Raw genomic sequence first — 20202 nt, 5'->3', positions numbered from 1 at the left:
TTGAAGTGTTTTTTCTTAATGTAATGATTTAGAGAGTCCCAGCCGAGCGTCGACAGAACAGCGCGCTTAGACAGAATTAAGATAAACACAATGTTTCAAATCAGAATTCAGATTCAGAATCATACTTCAGTTTCAGAATTCAGATCTGACATATTTTTTTCCACCCAACTTTGTCGAGGTTATTTTCATAACTATATGGGCAGGGGTTGTTTCTAATATCCATCCAAGGTTTATGTGTACTGGACAAAGCTTGCTGATGGTAGAAAATTTGAAATTTTTGCCGTTTCGAATAAGTTTCTTTTTCTGTTCGAAGAACGCGGCACGATGATCTTCGATGTAATAATGAGCCTACCTTCAGGAGTTAAAAATGAGTCACGAATGTATTATCAATAATACGCTGTGTGTGAATTATGGAATTCATCATTGAACTTTTATTTATGAAATCAATTCTACCGCTGTGCATATTACTGTTTGGACTAAGGATTCGAAACTTATGGATCGCGATCCATTATCGATCGATATCGATTTTGAAAAAAATACATATTTAGGAATCTTGTAAAGTCAGAGTTCTGTTCAGACTTGACATTTTGAGTTAACATAAAAATTCAAAGAAAAGATTCCGTTTCAGATGAATGAAGGTAAATTGTAAATATGAATTCTGAATATTATTTTTTAATTAAAAAAATATAATTCTTAATTCACATTCTGGATTCACATTCTGAATTCAAATCGAAGTCCATATGAAAGTAAAAATTCAGATTAGATAGGACAGATTTGATTCGGTTTGGCTAGACTTAGTTTAGGTTTTTTATTTCTGTTTGGTATTTAAATTAGAATTTAAAAATAAGATTAAGAATTCAGATTCAGATTGGAAAGTTATATTAAGCCTCTAAAACTCAACCCCACCTGTAGATGCTTCTGAAAAATTTGCATAAAAAATTGGGCCGAAAAAAAACAACACCAGATTGACATATGTCTAAAAAGTTTTCTTTTACAAAAATTTTTATATCCAGTTATTTACATAACAATTACAACAAAAATTATATAAAAAATTTAGCTATGAAGCAAAAATATGTTTTAAAAATTAAGGAAAAAAATGGTTTGATTATTTAAATACTACAACTGGAAAAACTGAAAATTATGTTCTTCAGGCCCCATGGTTCAGCAAGTTTTGATAAAAATTGTTCAAAATTTGTCCTTACTGATACAATTTTTCGATGACAACAGTTGTTGTTATTCATGAAAAAAAAATTTAAATGGAATTCCGATTCAGGACTTTTAATGAACTTATAACTGCATGATTTTATTCCAATCTAAATACTTGAGTAAAATTTATAATCAGATTTATAATCTAAATCTTTGAATCTGAAGTTCTCAATTCACATTTATAAAATTCCAATTTCACAATCAAGCTATTAAGATTCAGAATTTGATTCCATAATCAGAATTTCAGATTTTTTCATGAATTTAACAGCAAGCTGTCACTTATTCCTAAAAGGATTTTAAATCACGGGGTCAAAATTTAGTATCAGAAATCAATCATTATTAGATTCGGAATCCTGATTAAAATCAAACATAATAACCTACTGTCAATGGGAATTCTTCTGAAATTCAAATGCAGCAAGCATTTTCATGTGAGTTAAATTTCTTTAAAAAACATCTTTTTTCAGTAAAATAAAACTTCATATGACAAATTTTGACTAAATAAACTTCACAAAACATCGATCGGTTTGTCGCACTGAAACGTGCTGAAACTACACCACATCCTTATGTTCGAAAAACGTATCATGTGGACAAAAAACATGACAGTAACATTTTCGACGCAATGAAGCTCAACTTGTCCTAATTGACTAGAAAACGCTTCATGTAAACAACGTACGTGAAAACCAATTTTTCTGCATTTGATTTCTTACGAAAGAAAATAAGAATAAACCTATCTTACAAATAACACTGAACACACCTATCAACAGGGAACTCATCCTCCACCCACTTCTGTGAACGTACCCCTCACGAAAACTTATCAAAACAAAACCGAGAGACGTCATAGTGAACAAAAATTCAAGTGCGATCTGATGGTTGTTTGCTGCGACGGAGTTTCCTGCGACGGAGTTTCCTTGCGACGGACACCCCCGGATCTGGCCGTTTAATCACCGGAACGATGGACCAGGCTGATGTGGCGGTTTTTTTTCCCAGGAAAGTAGAAAGTATGTATTAGTAATAATGTTTTTTATTGATGGAACTTTCCGGGGGGTTTCGGGGTGATTTTCTTCTCGTTTTAGTTTCATCGATGGATAACCATACTCAATCGGAGCAATAATAAAAACAAAGAGGATCGGAAATATGTATTTTGGTAGACGACCTATTTTGAAGATTTTACATGCTCGTACCCCTACGGTCCATGGTTGTGAGGTCCAATAAATCCAGAAAAGAAATTTTGTTTAACTGGACAGGAACAAAAATGATTTCCAATCTGAGAACCGTGAGTATTATGAACTTACTGTATATGCAGTAGGTAATTACATTATTTACAGTGGGTGGTTATTCTCACCCGTTTTCAAATCCCCTTTTCGTTGAATTTGAACATTTTTGTTGCCTCTACAATTCGACTTATCTGTTGTAGGGGCATTGATGAAAATGATTCCCAATTTATAAATTTCTATTAGCTTCAATTCGGTTAATTTTCATTATCATATTATTTCCGTCCCTCGACGGAGATGACATAACTATAATTACCAAGAGTTGCCCTTTAATTTTATGAAAATTTATTTTTTCTTTTTGGAATCTATTAAAAGATATTTTGGATCACAAAATTCGAATTCGAATTTCATGTTCACCATTTACCATTCATTCAGCTTTCTTAGTTCATAACCAATTGCTTAAGCCATGATCGAATTCAAAATAAACTGATTTATTTAGTTCAATATTTTTTAGCTTAGTTTAGTTCAATATTAAAGCTTAAATTTTCAGATGATAAGGATCGAGCACTGCATTTAAACATTAACTTATGACAGACTCAGAATCAAGATTCGATATTCCGAATCAGATTAAAATACAAAATTTAGAATCAAGTATAAGATTGAAATTCTTAATTCACATTAAAGGAATTCAGAATTCATAATCATTGAACTCAGATTCATAATTCAAATTCAGGACTAGAATTTAAATTCGAATTCATATTCAGAATTTCTGATTTTTTTTATTCAACGGCATGCCATCATTGATTTCTAATAGTATTAAAATTTCAAAGTCACAATCCAGTATCAGAATTCAATTATTGAATTCAAAGAACGTCAATACAAATTCAGATTCTGAATAACCTTTTTATTTGCGAAATTCTGGTTCAAATTCAGACTTAAGATATTACATCCAGATCCACTTTAGTTAATTCATTCATTAAGAATTTGAAATTTTGTTGTCAATACATAATGGCATTACAATTTAGGTTGTAAATTTTTCTTCAAACATTAGATTTAGATTCCGATTTAGAAGTCATATTTAAAACTCTGATTCCGTTTTATAAATCTTATTTAGAATAGTGATCAGGTTCAGAGTTTAAATTCAGATCCAGAATTAATATTGTAAATTTTAACTCAGAATTCGAATTCTAAATTTAAATTCGAATTAAAATCTCAGATTCAGATTAAAAAATCGGAATAAAATGTTTAAAAAAAAGTTCAGGCTCAGAGTGCAGATTTGTACTCTGAACTCATAAGAAAAACTTCGATGGAAAAGTTTCATTCTTATTTCAGATTTCAAATTCAAATGCTTATGGAAATTAAAATCAGTTTAGAAGTCAGGTTCATAATTCTTATTAAGAACTATAAATTGAACTCAGAATAGATATCAGGTTCCATGTTTTGAACTCAGAATTCAGATTCAAATTGCAATCTCAGATTCAGATCCATCAATCGGATTGAGAAAAGAATCAGAAAGTGTAAATTCAGACTAAGAACTCAGATCGATTTAAAAGTTTTGTTCATAATTTTGTTTCAAAATTCAAATGCAGAATGCAGATTTAGTACTGAAATTCTCATTTAGAAATTGAGTTTACAATTGACATCAGTTTAAGATTCGGATTCTGAACTAATATTGAAAAATTAAATTCAAAATTTTCACTCAAGACTTGAATTCTAAATGCAGATTCTGATTCAGAACTCAGATTACGAATTCAGGTTTATATTTCAGTTTTAGATTCAGTCGTCGATAAAAAGGGGTTGCACAGGAAACTGCTTCGACTTTGGAGTTGTTTTTTTAATTCGTATTTTTTTTCCTTTTCTGTTAGTTGAGCATAATTCATGATAGAGCTTCAACCATAATCATGTTAACACAAGTTTGCATAAAATATCCAAAAAAGGTAGTCATTTGCTCAGCAGCAGTAGCCAGCAATCGCTAAATTTATTACGGAGGCGATCGAAAATTTGACAAAAAGTTCAACAAACAGCAGAGAATTGATCCCACGTCAACTAGCATGAGAATCTAGGAGGCTAACCCCTAGACTACTAGTGTGCGTCGATAAATGTGGCTCTCAAACTTGAACAGTTTGAAATATTTTGATAGTAGATGAACTCCTTGAATATCAGTTCGCTTATCCTCCAAAAAACGTTCTGGCCATCTTTTTTTTATATTGAGTTTAGTAATTTTTGTTTCGATTTACTTTAATCATAATCTTTTTTTATAGAATAATCATATATTATTCAGAAATAAGGTATCCATCATTGTGTAGTATGTTTCCTTACATAATTTACACTCTGTAAGAAAGCCTCCAATCCACTGTTAAGTGTATTAAATCGGGTTTTTTTATTTGAATTCATTGTTAGTTTTCAACTTTTAATACCATGTTTTCGGACAAACAAAATCATGTTTAGGAAAATGAAATTAAAAATTTGATCCTTATATCAAAGTAGATCAAATATTTCTTTGCTGAATAGGACCCATTTTTCCAATAAAAGTCGTGAAAATATCTGGAAAGGAAACTGACGATAAGTTTTCGATGCATGGTGATTGATAATATTAGCTTTTTCATGGATCTGTTTCAGATAATCTTCAAAACAAACCGAAAAAATTTAATTTACAAACTGGTACTGAAATTTTACTTACTCCCGATCGGGATTTCCGGGAATGGACACTCTATTGTGAATGGCGAAATTTATTATAGATCACTATCCCAAAGCAAAAAGATCGGTCATGGATCATGTCATAATAGAAAAATTCCGATAATGTTGAGCAGTGTCGAGTCAATCACTAACGATACAATCGATTGCGATCGTATGTCTCTCGAACATCAAACCATTCTCGAGCTGTATCCAATTCTTAGCTTTATTAACTTTAAAAATTTAAATGAGGATGAGATAACATTTTTGCGTATGTGATGTGCTGAGATATTTTATACTTTTAAGAAAATTAACAGTTTGTCAATCTTCGTATTCTTTCTTCAGTCGCTGACATATGGCTTATTGAACGCATTGATTTCTTGTTCGTTCATTTCATGAATCATTTGAAAATCTCAGAGGAGCATTTGTTACCAGCACAGGTTCAACTAGGCTATTCAACACACAACCGGGTATTCATACCATCGTTCGACCCTGGAAATGGCTCCTTTAATAGAGCAGCGAAACCGTTTAATTTCCATCCAAAAGTGGCCACACCACGCACCAACCCAACGCACACGTACCTGTTTCCGGAACAGCATCACCCGGTACAGCGGCATACATTTGCTACCGGAGTCCTGGGACACGATGGATAAAAAAAAGGCATTTTTCTCCGCGTCGATGCCGACATAGTTTTGGTGAACTGGAAAGGGGTTTAACAGCAACACGTTTTCCGAATTTGTTAACGACACGAGCGGCCAGGCGTGGGCAAATGTTATGAAAACGAAAGCGAAAGAAAATTGTAATTAAAGCCGTTGCACCACCACAGAATTAATCAACATCAACATGTTTCCACACGTCGCTGCTCGTGGCAGTACTCTCTTAATACTTACGTTTTCCTAGGAAGTATTTGAAATACCATCGTGTTTGATGTTCAGGATTTTCCAGGATCGGGGTACTAGGGGAGCCAAACACCTGGGAAATGGAAATTGATCAAATACGTTAGCAACTTTTATGTACAATCGATTGTTCACGTAAAAATAAATTCGAAAAGAAAACCTCAATATTATTTCATTGAAACAGTCCTTTCCAAAGCTCAGATTCTTTAAAGCTTAAAGCGCTTGAATGTTCCACCTTTAACATTCTTGCGTTTGAAAATGTTTAGCCAGGATTGTTTAGGCAAATGTTATCAAGAGCTCTAACCACAAACCGTAAAATACAACTGTCAAGAACAGTTAATTTCAACCTGTTGATAATTTTAGATCACCGGTAAACGGTACAATCTTTCCACCCGCATAAGCGAAAGTTAATTATGTTTGCCGTCTGGTAACGAGAAGGCACATTGGAAGCTACCAGGTGGAAAACCTTACCTTTCTCTCCTTACAGGTGGCAAGTTTAATGTTGTTACAACGGGGAAACTAAATTATGCGCGGTACCAGCTCTGTCACTGGCTAATTATTTATACATTAGGTACTTTGAGGTGAGAACCAGAAGTGCGAAAATGTAAAACTTCCTTCAGACGATGCTTCAGAGCCGGGCGACGACAGGTGTTCCGTAAACGGAAAGTTTCCGGAGCAAAACGAGCGGAAATGGGACTTTGTTCAGAGCCATGAATAATGAACAGAACTATTTGACTAATTGGTAACGGAAGTCAAGATTTTTCTAATGTGTTGAACAAGTTTTAACCACCAAATAACAGTCCTCAAAGGTTTGAATAAAGATGACACGGTTGAAATCCCTTTTTTGCCTCATTAAATCTCTTCTGACTTGTGTGTTATTTCCCCAGAAAGTTTAAAGTCACTGCATAAGAGAATTTTTGTGACTAGACGTGTAATTACAAATAGCTTTCCTACGTACCTCGTCTTTCTCCGCCAACGATTCGCCGTTTTCCAATCGAAACCGCCTGCAGTTTGGGTCCAGCCCATCGATTTCTGTTTGTGGCAGCTGTAATTGGAACAACAGAGAGAAAAAAACGAGAAACCATTAATAAGTGTTCATTGGATATGTGTAATTGTTCACAGATCAAAAAAGGATAAAAAAACATAAAACAAAGTATTTTTTGATAGGACTTTAGTTTTTAATCGCAAATGGCTTCAGTATCATAAAATTCCCATAAATGTTGATGTAAGCTTAGATGATATTATGAGGATTTGTAATTTTCAAAATTTGGTTTCATAAAGCACCATTTTGCTTTTTCGGAATGCAAACTTTCTTTTTAGAAGTTAACAAAGAGGATGTTTTATTGATTTAAGTAATCCTCTCGTTTAAATAAGTTTAGGTTGAACCTTCTTTGAAAATATTATTATCCTAGAAAAATTTATACTTTGAAGATTTTTAACAAACTTAAAAAAAACTTGAATTAAAGCCGTGAACCACTTTCACTTCAAAGAAGTTTTTCAATTAAGCATCAAGTCAAATCGATCGACCAACACAGAAGTGCGTAGTTTAAAAATTTGCCCAGAATTATTATTAACTTTTGAAATGAAGAGTGATTCAGCAAAAATTTATTTTATGAAATTATTTTATCGGCTATATCGGTGAAATTTTATATTCTTTGAGAAAGAATATTTAAGAATTGAAAGAATATAGACGGATAGAAGATTAGAATAGCCTTCCAAATGAAAAACAATTTTTTTGCATAACTCGAGAACCAATCAAGCAAATGGTATCAAATTTGGCATGGGGTGGTATTTGGGAACTAGGAATATTCCTATGAATATAAGGTACCCCTCCCTCCTCTCAGTAGGGTGATAGGCAAGGGAGAGAGTTCTACCTTACAATTTTTCATATAACTCAAAAACTAATCAAGATAATGGAACTAAATTTGGAATGGGAATGTATTTCGGTACGATAAATATTTCAATGATTATTTGAGACCCCTCCCTCTTTCCAGTAGAAAGGGGGAGGGGGCCTCTTTCATAATGTTTTACATAAATCAAAATTAATTAAGTAAACAGAATCAAATTTGGCATGGGAAGGTATTTGGGTACGAAAAATATTTCTATTATTATTTGAGACCCCTTTCTCTTACCAGTAGGGAGATATATAGAGAGGAAGGGGTCTCTTTTTAATTTTCTCTACATAACTCAAAAACTTATTAAACAAATGGAATAAAATTAGGCATGGGCGGGTATTTGGGAACGTGATATGTTCTAATGATTGTTTGAGACCCCTTCCTTATTCCAGCGGGGAGAAAGGAAAGAGGGAGGGGAATTTCATACAATTTTAACTGCATAACTGGAGAACTTCAACAGAAAATGGAACCAAATTTGGCATGCAACGATATTTGGGTACGAGAAATGCTTCTATCAATATATGGTATTCCTCATTCCTTCAAAGAGGTGGATGAAAAGGGGGAGGAGAGGTCTCCCTTACAATTTTCAGTATAACTGGAGAGCTGATCGAGCAAATGGTACCATATTTAACATGTGAAGGTATTTTGCATAACCCGAGAATTAATCGAGCAAATGAAACCAAATTTGGCATCAAAAAGTATTTGAGTACGAAAAATACATTTATGAGTATTAGACTGCCCCAAATGACCCGACTTTTGAAAAAGTTATACGCTGCAGGCTAAAATTGGTCCTGGGCCTAGTACAAGATCTCATGCCAAATTTGGGCCAGATCGGACCACGGGAAGGGGTCGCTCAACGAGCCTGAAGTTTGTATGGGATTTTGAGACATTTTGTTCGAGAGGAACATGAAAAACCAGTTTTTCGTCAATAACTTTTGTCTCCCTCGACCGATTTCTTTCAAAAACGGGTTTTCTTAAAACCTCAATTATGACAAATATTTCATCTGAAGGTTGAATTTCAATTAAAGTTAAGATAAAAAAGCTTCAAAATAAAGCTTCAAGCTATAAAGCTTCAAAAATTGGTTAACTTTTTTAAGGGTGATATTCATCACTTTTTTAATGAGGCGAATAAAGTCCGACCAGAACACTCAATGTGAAATGCATGCCGTTTCGTCAAATAATGACCGATTTTAACCATTGTTGTTGCGCTCGATTGCACTTTTTAATGTTTTTCTGATATTTGAATTTGGATGATATTCACTTGATAGTTCGGAAAAAAGTAAGGGCGGAACATTGTTTTCGGAAGAAATCGACCGACGGGAACCAAAGTTATTGATGAAAAACTGTTTTTTTATTGACATCACAAATCGTCCAGTCATGTTCCTAAGCCACTGTGGTTATGCAATTTATTTAAATTGTCAAGCATTTTTCCGCCCTTACTTCTTTCCGAACTATCAAGTGAATATCATCCAAACTCAAATATCAGAAAAACATTAAAAAGTACAATCGAGCGCAGCAACAATGGTTAAAATCGGTCATTATTTGACGAAACGGCATGCATTTCACATTGAGTGTTCTGGTCAGACTTTATTCGCCTTATTAAAAAAGTGATGAATATCACCCTTAAAAAAGTTAACCAATTTTTGAAGCTTAACAACTTTTTTATCTTAACTTTAATTGAAATGCAACCTTCAGATGAAATATTTGTCATAATTTGGGCTTTAAGAAAACCCGTTTTTGAAAATCGGTCGAGGGAGACAAAAGTTATTGACGAAAAACTGGTTTTTCATGTTCCTCTCGAACAAAATGTCTCAAAATCCCATACAAACTTCAGGCTCGTTGAGCGACCCCTTCCCGTGGTCCGATCTGGCCCAAATTTGGCATGAGATCTTGTACTAGGCCCAGGACCAATTTTAGCCTGCAGCGTATACCATTTTACAGGTTTTAAATTTCCCATACAAATTTGGGGCAGGAGAATAGAATTGGGAATACAGGAAGGGAAGAAGAAAGCTTATATTAAACTTTTTTCTACATTTACATTTACATTTTGATATGATTCTATGATTATCTGACACACCTGACCTTTCAGTGAGTAGGTACATAGGAGAAGGGTTTTGAGCCCAATACAATGTTGTCAGCATAAGTTCTCAATTAATGCTAACGAAGCTAACAAATGGAAACAAATATGGCATTGAAAGGTATTTGGTTTGGAGATATTTTTCTACGATTGGTATAGACCCTCACGCTTTACAGTGTAAAGAGGGAAAGAAAGGATTTAAGTCATATTTGTGTTGCAATTCGAAACTCCAGCTGAAGCTCTCACTGTATAAGGGTTGTTTTTGAATTATGTAATAATTTGGTTTTAAAAAATACTAACAAAACAATAAAAGTTTGAGTAATATATGAAAATATCGTTTATTTTTGAAGGGTGTAGCAAAGCACACCGGGTCAGCTAGTAATAAATAAAATAAAACTAAAATGGTATGGTTTTCAGCACTTTTAACGTATCATTAGATTGTTTTTATATTTTTTGATATTAATTTTCGACTGGATGATTTTAATTTTGAAGTTTTAAAGGTTAACGGCTTTATCAGTCATATTCTTGAAAATCAAAACGAATGATTTTTACTACTGTCCAGACGTTTCGGCTATTTTTTGTAGCCTTCTTCAGTGGAGAACTGCAAATTTATTGTGATGATGTAACATTGTCATTTTTAGTTTTACATATTGAGGTTTTCTACTCACTAATTGTCAGGTTCGTTTTTCGTCTAGAGACTATTTTTGTTGGTAATTTTTGGCTGAATTTACTGTAGTGGAACTTTAAAAAATATGTTTTAGTTTGTAAAATTCGGTATATACTATTATTTTTCGACTCACTGCTTCATCAAACACACTGCGGCGCTTCACCATTCGACAGAACTATGCGGCAGCGCTTTGTTTACTGATGGAGATTTAAATTTTCTGTATTGGTGTTATGTTTGTGATTGGTTCTGGTTGTAACACTAACATTGTGTCGTGTTTTTCTTGTGTTTGTGGTACATTGTAATATGTTTGCGTAAGTTGAACTGAGATTGTTTACATCAGTTCTGAAATTGAGAGTGTTTTTTGTTGTATAGATATGGCACATCTCAAGGATCGGAAGAGAGCTTAGTCTTCGTGTTTTATCAATGACGTTGGCCCTCTCCAGGTCCATCATGTGAGTTTTGTCTATGATGTGAGCTAGAAGAGCGGTGCAATTTTCTCTTATGCTCACCATCTCGGGGTCTGTTTGTGTGAATCCTCTGGAAGTCAGCTGCTCATATTTGGTAATGTTGGATTTGTGTCCAACGAGTCGTGTTTTCAGATTGTTGCGACTCATACCAATATATTGTTTTGGGCAGTTCTGGCACGGGATGCTGTAAACAATGTTTGGTATCTCTGCTGATGAAATGGCATCTTTAGCTCTGGGAAATAACATTCCAAGCGGTTTTGGGATGTTATTGGCAATTCGGATATCACCATAATCTATTTTAAGGAGTTTGGCGATCTGGTTGGATAGGTTCGGGATGAATGTGAGTGGAAAATAGAGGATTTGTTGTGATGTGTTATGCTCGTTGGATTCTGCTGTTGGTGAAGTGCTCTGGAGATCATTTGTTGGTGGATTTTCTTCGGCTGTTTGGTGGTGATCATCGTTGGTTGGGTTATGTTGGAGGCGATGTGCTGGGCTGGTTGGTGTTTTTTGTGAAGTAGATGGTACGGCTGCTGATGGCTGTTCGGTTATGATTTGCTGGAGGTGTTGTGTTGGGCTGGTTGGGGCTTGTTGAGTGGGTGGTGCGGCTGCTGATGGTTGTTTGGAGATGGTTGTTTTTGTTGGTGAAGACTGGTTGGTTGGACTGATTGGAGCTTGTTGTTGAGTGGGTGATACGGCTGCTGATGGTTGTTCGGTTTTATTCTGCTGGAGGTGTTGTGCTGGGCTGGTGGGACAGTAGTAAAAATCATTCGTTTTGATTTTCAAGAATATGACTGATAAAGCCGTTAACCTTTAAAACTTCAAAATTGTTTTTATATTTTTCAAAAAATTACTTTACCCGAGTTCTGACTGTTTTAAAAAGTAATACATTTTGGATTTTGAAAAAAAAGTGCAGAATCGTGGGTCACCAAATCATAGGTGACCAAATTACATGCAAAGTTTATGAGTTGAGCCAAAACTGTAATTTCATAATTTATATACCTAGTGGTTTTCAAGCAAGTTTGGATGAGCATATAAATATGAGAGCTGTGTATGATCACATCAAATGCTCGGATTTGCCAGGTTTTTATTTTAAAAAAATTTCCCGTTTATCCGGCTGGGATACGTGCTAAAAAAATTTTGGCATCCTTAATATAGAAATATATACTTACGCAAAGCGATAACGATGACAGTTGAATTGATATTTTTATCTCAACACACAGCTGAGATGTTCAGAGGGGTTCACATTTCCCCATGGCCCACGTTATCCCACTCTCCCCTACCTTTTACTGATCAAAAATCGCGTTTGAAAAAATAGTTTCGACCCAATGGCCTTCACCTTAATTAGCTTCAACCTACTGCAATAAAACTTAATGGTATGGTCCTCCTTTAAAAGTAAAAACTGTTCATTGTTGTATTTACATCTGAATGAACTACCCTATCTATGCCAACACTGTTTTCGCTTGTTTCTTTCTTGAACATGATGGACTTCCTCCAAGTCGTTTCGCAATGAAAGATTAAAAAGTTTCCAAACGTAGTTTTATTGCGCCCATAAACATAATAATTAAACCATGCGGCGTTCCACCAACTCACTGCTCTAAATAGGACTAGGTGGCTGGAACCGAACGAATGAATGGCTTTCAAACGAAGACAAATGGGCTCCACATTTCATTCTCTGGATACCAAGTGCCCAGGGTTCTATCGTTGTCTTCCGCCGAGAATTCTCCAGAATGAGGGCGACTTACAAAATCTTGAACATAATGAGCACCGCACAAGACAATGTCAAGTTGAGCTGACCTAGCCCGTGGTCTGTTCGCTGAGGGAAATTTCAAGAGCAAAAGAATACTAAATAATCATAGTGTGGGCGGAGGCAAGAAGTTTTATCCACTTTCCCTTTTGGTTCTTGTTTTTCTGTCTGGAACGATTCGTTTCTTGGGTACATTTTATCAGGATCTGTTGATCTTAGGAATATTATATTTATTACATCATGAGTATCTTTATCTGCTTGCTGAGGAATCGTGACATTAAAAAGGCTTAATGGATAATAATGAACAAAATGTTACGATCTCTTTGGAAATCTAAAAAAAATTATAGAAATTTTAGGTATGTGATGCTCGAGAAAGCAACATTACTTCTCTGTCATCGACACGCATCACTGCCGAAGCAAATCCCATCGAGAATGTCCGCTAGCAGGAGTGTACTCTACGACAATTACGACAATGTTTTTTAATTATTCACATTTCACTTCCGACACTAATTCATCTTCTGGCTTTCCCATTTAATACCTTGTTGTAGATTTGTAGACTTAGGTAGTTGAACATAATGCCATCTCTCAATTTAGTTTATTCATTGAGAATGAACATGTTGAGGACGATTTGCCTTCAGCGGGATTAACCTTCCTGAAGCAGCAAATCGTGCTGCTTCCGGTTCTGATTTGGTCTTGGATTTTAAGCAAATAGGTACACCAAACAGTTGATGACTATATAAGTGGCGGGGCATGGCGGGGTGCTCAGCATAATCATCATCATCACGAGAGGCTCTTCATCTTTTGATACCGTTCCATCGTGACCACGCCGCGTGATGAAATGGAATCAAATGGATGGTAGTGGGTGGGCACGCAAAAGATACTTGATCCGTGAAAGAAATCTTTCTTCATCACATAATTAACGAATTAAGTTGTGTATGCCAGTGGGTGAGGGCTTCTGCTGAGGTAGTTATCCGGAGTGCTTCGAGGAGAAGCTGGGCAGTACTTAAGGCTTTGTATTTAGTGAAGATTAGGATGGTTTAATTGCTTTACGAGATCCTGAGGAGAAGTTTATTGCTTGACGAACGTTCAGCGGTTTCAAGATTTGGGTGATAGTATCGTCGTGCTACGAGGATGTTACTCAGGTCAGAAATACTCGTATGTACTAAAAGGGACTAAACTGACTACCCTCTTTAATCCTAGAAACGTCATGATGGCCAATTTTTTTAACCTCGATTAAATCATTATGCTTGAAAATTTTGGTCACCAAAGCTTAAAATAAAGCTATTACTGAACATATAAGCAATTTATTTTTTTTTTTCGATTCTGTGAGTTCTCCAAGTTTTTTTGAAATATAACATATCGTATATAATGCAACAAAACCTGTATATACGTATCATTTTGGAGGGCATATAGGTACATAAGTACACTTATTCTTGATTTGGATTGTATTGAATTACGATTTGCACGATTTGTCATGCGAATCATTCACGACTACCCTGATTCTTTTTGGGATATACTACGACAATTTACATCATCATATAGATGATTTAGGTTGTAATCTTGTAGGTCTTCGCACAATCTGCGATTGGGTATATCTTTATATACGACATTTTTTGTAACACTATGGAAAGTATGACGACTTATTTGGACGTCCTCTGCGACTTGTGTGCAGGGCTCTCATTTACCGTCAGTTGAATAAAAATAAGATTATTTATAGTTAATTCGTTTTTTGCTGTCAAATTCAAGTTTATTATTCTTTTCTTGATTGCTGAATTTTTTCAACGTTTATGAAGTTATTGTAGTACCTGAACTTGATCCCATGACGATACAATCTGCAGCTCATGATGGTTCCTCGACGCTATCTGGAATTGTTACTCGCACCGAGCCAACATTGAACCCATCGCTCCCCTATCAACTACGAAACGAAGTGAAAACAAGTTCGCCTACAGCAGCACCCCTGACACGTACAGCAACGGAACGTCAGTAATCTCGACACACGACAGCGAAGATTGAGAAACAAGCGTAGCAGAAAACGTGACACAGCATTTCTCGGTTTGGTGACTTATGCTCTTAAGTAGTTTACGAAGTGAACAGGTATAAGATACGATTTATAGCCGATACCTAAACTTATAAGCTTTATTATCTTTAGCCAGTTTACGAAGATTTATAAGCCGATTAATTAGCCAGTTTACGAAGATTTATTAGCCGATAATTAGCCCTTCCGCTATCAGTTTCGTCAGTGCCTTCCGCAGTAAGTGCTTGAATTCATGATAGTTAAGCAGATCTTACATTATCAGAAACTTTTCACTACAAGTAATTCCAAATTATTATAATCTAGTACCCAACATCGTAATTGAGAGGTACGCTTTGAGTAAGCAGACGACTGCTGAAATTCGAAATAACTACACGGTGAGGTTTCATATAATATTGTTCACGCGTAGCGGAATATATTGTCGTCGGTTTGCCATAAAATTAGGAAGAGAGCTTATCTCTCTTATCAATTAAGAATTCTATCCCGATCGTTCGATCGAGAATCCGATCACCAGCACGTTCGTGCCTATTGTTGCTAGATCTAGGTAGATAGTAGCGATATCAGCTTAAAAAGCGTGTGAAGCAGAGGGCTTCCAAGTCAGTAGCCAATAAAGTGCCACACTATTAACATCGAACCGCGTTTCGTTTTCTCGTCAAATAAAATTGGAATTTTTGGAAGTTCTAAATTTTTGTAGTTCTATTTTCCTCAAGAACAATCTTCCGAATTTCGTACATAAAAATGGTCCTTCGAGCCGGATGTTAGTCGTTACATCCTTCGGAGATTGTTCTTGTGTCGCGGTTCGGAGTAAAATTTGTGGACTTTGTACAACACTTTGGTGATATTGTGAAGGCTTTCACAATCGAAAAAGTTATCGGACTATGTGATATTGTGAAAATCTCATAATCGAAGAACCAAGTGGACAGTTGAGTAAAATTCACAAGTTCGAATAAATGAAATAAACTATCAGTGTAAAAAACAAATTTGGACAAATAAAGTGAATCGAAAATGTCTAACTTCTGTCCACATGTGTTCGCTGCTGGAGAGTGCTAATCAATTACAATAAAATTTGCTGGGTGCATTGGGCGCCAAATAGAAATTGAATCGCCCCATATACGCTGGGTCGACGAACAAAGGCTTTATCCTCGACTGCTTTGTGCTGAGTGGCATCGATCGGTGATGTGACTTGGGCAAACCGCATGGTATAATTGGGACTGATGATCATCGAAGACTGTAAGTAGACTTGCATCATTATCGAGCATTTGGATGAACTGATTAGCTGAAGGTGCAGTTATTTTAAAGCAGCTAGAAACGAGCGCAATTTTGCCTACAAATCGACGAATCGACAAGATTTAGATTTCTTGGTTGTTAGTTACTTTGGTCGTTTTATTTGGCACGTGGTTAGAAGAAATTTGGTTTCATTGTTCTTTTCCTCAACACAATGGCTTCGAGTTTAAAGAAGCTCGAAAAGCGCGAATGCTTTTTGAGAGATTCCCTCAAAAATTTGGATCATCTTGTGGAACGTTATGATGATGTTAGGGACCGCTACATGCTTGAAGGGTGGAGAGAGCGTTTAGAAGGAATTTTTACAGATTTTATTGAAACCAGGTTGCAACTAGAATGTTCGGATGAATATCAGGCCAAATTAAAACGATCGTTTGAAGCACATTCAGAATATGAGCAAGACGAAGATGTATTAGCTAACCAAAAAAGTCATGACACACGTGCTAATTTCGAGGTGACATATCTGCGAATAAAAGGTTTTATTGCAAATAAATTGCGTTCACATCAAAATTATTTTGTTCCAAGTGCTCAAACTGTACCCCTATCTCCAGCCCTGCCCAGAGTAAAACTACCTGAAATCAAACTTCCTACCTTCGATGGATCGATTAAAGAATGGCCGTCGTTTCGTGATACATTTTTGTCGCTGATAGATTCTAACCCGATGCTTGGTGCTGTGGAAAAATTTTCTTATCTCGTTGCCTCTCTTTCCAATGAGGCCAAACGTGTGAACGAGGTTATTGAAATTACAGCCAACAATTATTCCATTGCATGGGAAATTCTCAAATCGAGATATGAGAACAAATATTTGCTTGTTAAATCGTATGTTGAATCCTTGTTTTCTGTTGAGCCTATCAAAAAAGAATGTGCTGAATCATTAAATCGACTTGTTGATGATTTTGAAAGAAATTTAAAGATGCTCGAAAAGGTGGATGAATCGCCCGAAAAATGGAGTACCATTTTGGTCTTCATGTTTAGCTCTCGTCTTGATTCTGCAACAATGCGTTCCTGGGAGACACACAGAAAGTCAACAAGTGTTCCAACCTACCAAGAACTTCTAGAATTTTTGCGTTCACATGTGCTTGTTCTCCAATCTATTGCAGCATCCAAACCACCATCATCAGATACTCCTTGCTTCTCCCCTTCACAGCGTCCCTTCCCATCAATCGCAAGGCAAGCAACAGCTCACTCAGCCATTACATCAAACAAATCTTGCTTGTTCTGCAAGAAATCTACACACTCGCCTTATCATTGTGAGGTGTTTCGAAATCTAACTCCAATCCAGAGGTTTGAAGAAATTAAAAAGAACAAACTTTGCATCAATTGTCTTACTTCGTCATCACATTTAGCCAATAACTGCCCAAGCGGAACTTGTCGCGTCTGCCATCAAAAACACCACACAATGTTGCATCGAAACACAAATCCTAACCAGCAATCTAACGAAATTATATCGTCGCTATCATCAAATTTACCATCGCCATCGTCATCGTCTTCGTCGCAAATTCAGAACAATTCGTCGCAATCTGAACAATCGAGTCAACACATCGTACCTACAGAACCTCAAATCACCACGGTCCCTGCCCCTTCGACAAGTCACATTTCGCTACCCTCTCGTCATCTTGCTCCTGCAATCATACTTTCAACTGCACTAGTGAAGGTTTTTGATTCGTCTAACACTTTCATCTGGGCCCGTGCACTCGTGGATTCTGGCTCACAACTCAACTTCGTTTCGGAGCATCTTATGCATCAACTTAATATTCAACGTACCATAGAGCTGGTTCCTATAAGTGGAATAGGACTTGCAACAACAACATCGAAGCATTCGGCTAAGATTCGCATTCAGTCTCATCGTTCGGATTTTGAAGCCAACTGGAATTTTCACGTACTACCTAAAATTACTTTAGAGCTACCAAGCCAACCCATTGACGCCTCATCTTTGGATCACCCATCGGATATCGTTCTAGCGGACCCTTCGTTTTGCAAACCGGGTTCGATTGATTTAATATTGGGCGTCGAAGTTCTCTATGATTTGCTACAAGAAGGCCAACATAAGACTGATGGACATCTAGTATTGCAAAACACAACCTTGGGATGGTTGGTATCTGGAAAGGTAGCTAACAATTCTCAACCAGCTGTTGTCAACGTCGCTTGTATGTCTGCTGAGGCATCATCAGAACAATCCCCCACACGATTTTCGGAAAAAGATTCGCTCAGCAGAACTCAGTCAATGGAAGAAGCAGATAGTGAAGAATATTTTGCCAAAACTACTAGCACTAGTAGTTTCATCGTATCCCTTATCGAAAACCTGTTGGGCATTTCACAAATTGAAAATCCTAGAAACATCTTGGATCGTCGTTTACATTCACTCGAGCATTATCTCAACGCAAATTGTTTTTCGAAAGAAATTTATTCTAAAACTACAACATCATCTTGCATTGACATCGCCGAAAATCAGTGCAATAAACAAGTCATGGCTTGCCCTCGTTTGAGATCCTTTTTTCCAACACTGGCAGAAGGAATATTGCGCGTCGGTGGCCGACCGTCACTTGTACCGGGGAGCATCAGTAGATCACAACTGAAAATCGCAAAAAATCGTAAAAGGTTTTGGCCGTTTCGCTTTAAACGCGTTACTCGAAACCAATCGCACCGGACTCCAGAGAAGAAACTTCGCTGGGCGATGCAAAGTAACAACATAAAGGTTTTGCGAAACAATAACTACGTCGGAAATGTGCGGACAGCACAGGGAGAGCACCGAATACTCTTGGGTAAAATTTGCTCGCAACAGATCCAACAAAATGAATCGTTCCTTCAAGGAGGCAACTAAGTGCCTTCCACCAATCGCAGTACTCAACTGCGCACCGTTGGGGGGTCGAAAGACCTCCCATCCATGTAAGTCTGTATTATATATTGAATTTCAAAAAAGCTTATGGAATGTTTCGTCCCCCTCCATGCCCTGATGTCATCTGCTCCAACCCACAACCACGAGCGAGTCCCGAAAGCTAGCAATTCTCAAGTAATCTGCATCTGTTCTCACCGCATCCACTGTTGTCGGATAGACCTGTGTTTTCGCAACGAGGCAGAAAAGATTCACAAGAATTTGTTGAGCTTTCCCCTGGCAGCTGATTCTCACCCAGAAGGAAGGATGTCTGGTTATTTTTCGCCCAACTCGTATCGCATACGTCCCGAATGCACAAGTACGCTCAGTATCTTGGTGCCAACGTTCATCGTCCGGTTACGGATCCGTGGAGGCCGGTTGCCTCCAACCCAAGTTCGTTCGGCCAATGGGGATGCAGCGGAGAGACGTCAACAACCCGAAGGAAGACAGATGAGCAACCTATTCACTATTTGCTGGTTCGTAATCAGCTGACCATTCGACCTTGCCCACCGAGTTCGATCACCCACTTGAACGAAGAAGACGGATCGACCGAGCAATCACATGGATGGCTCGACGAAGCACGTGGTGTGTCCGAAGCGGAGGACAACATTGCAGCGAAATATGATCGACAGTCGACGAAGCACATGGTGGAACCGAAGCAGATGACAACATTCCAACCGAAGCACAGGACAACATCGTACCGAAACATGATCGACATTCAACGAAGCAGCAGAGCAAGCGCGCATCGATGAATGATGCTACGTATATTGGAAAGTTGTGAAACACTCTTGAATTAGTTTTGGTAATGAATTTGATAGCTGTATGAGAAGCTAGGATATTTGCAAGATAGACTCAGTTTTGCAGCAGGAACAAATTTATTGTTAAAAAGTGTTACCTTTTTCACGGTGGCCGGCATGTTCACGCGTAGCGGAATATATTGTCGTCGGTTTGCCATAAAATTAGGAAGAGAGCTTATCTCTCTTATCAATTAAGAATTCTATCCCGATCGTTCGATCGAGAATCCGATCACCAGCACGTTCGTGCCTATTGTTGCTAGATCTAGGTAGATAGTAGCGATATCAGCTTAAAAAGCGTGTGAAGCAGAGGGCTTCCAAGTCAGTAGCCAATAAAGTGCCACACTATTAACATCGAACCGCGTTTCGTTTTCTCGTCAAATAAAA

The 20202-nt window shown here is 36.9% G+C and overlaps 1 protein-coding gene across 8 annotated transcripts in view; it reads right to left on the bottom strand.

Moving 5' to 3' along the window:
- LOC129750729 (GTPase-activating Rap/Ran-GAP domain-like protein 3) overlaps positions 1 to 20202 on the bottom strand; it is a 599756-nt gene that overhangs the window by 33118 nt on the left and 546436 nt on the right. For all 8 annotated transcript variants that reach the window (XM_055745737.1, XM_055745736.1, XM_055745743.1 and 5 more), the window contains exons 3-5: positions 6945 to 7031; positions 5981 to 6062; positions 5672 to 5790 (exon numbers count right to left, since the gene is read on the bottom strand). In XM_055745737.1, coding sequence (XP_055601712.1) covers positions 5672 to 5790; positions 5981 to 6062; positions 6945 to 7031 — 288 coding nt within the window. The remainder of the gene's footprint in view (positions 1 to 5671; positions 5791 to 5980; positions 6063 to 6944; positions 7032 to 20202) is intronic.

The sequence above is a fragment of the Uranotaenia lowii genome, chromosome 3 (genome assembly GCF_029784155.1).
Source record: "Uranotaenia lowii strain MFRU-FL chromosome 3, ASM2978415v1, whole genome shotgun sequence".
Lineage (NCBI taxonomy): Eukaryota > Metazoa > Arthropoda > Insecta > Diptera > Culicidae > Uranotaenia > Uranotaenia lowii.
Note: the sequence above shows the minus strand (reverse complement) of the source record. Positions and strands in the feature narration are given on the sequence as shown.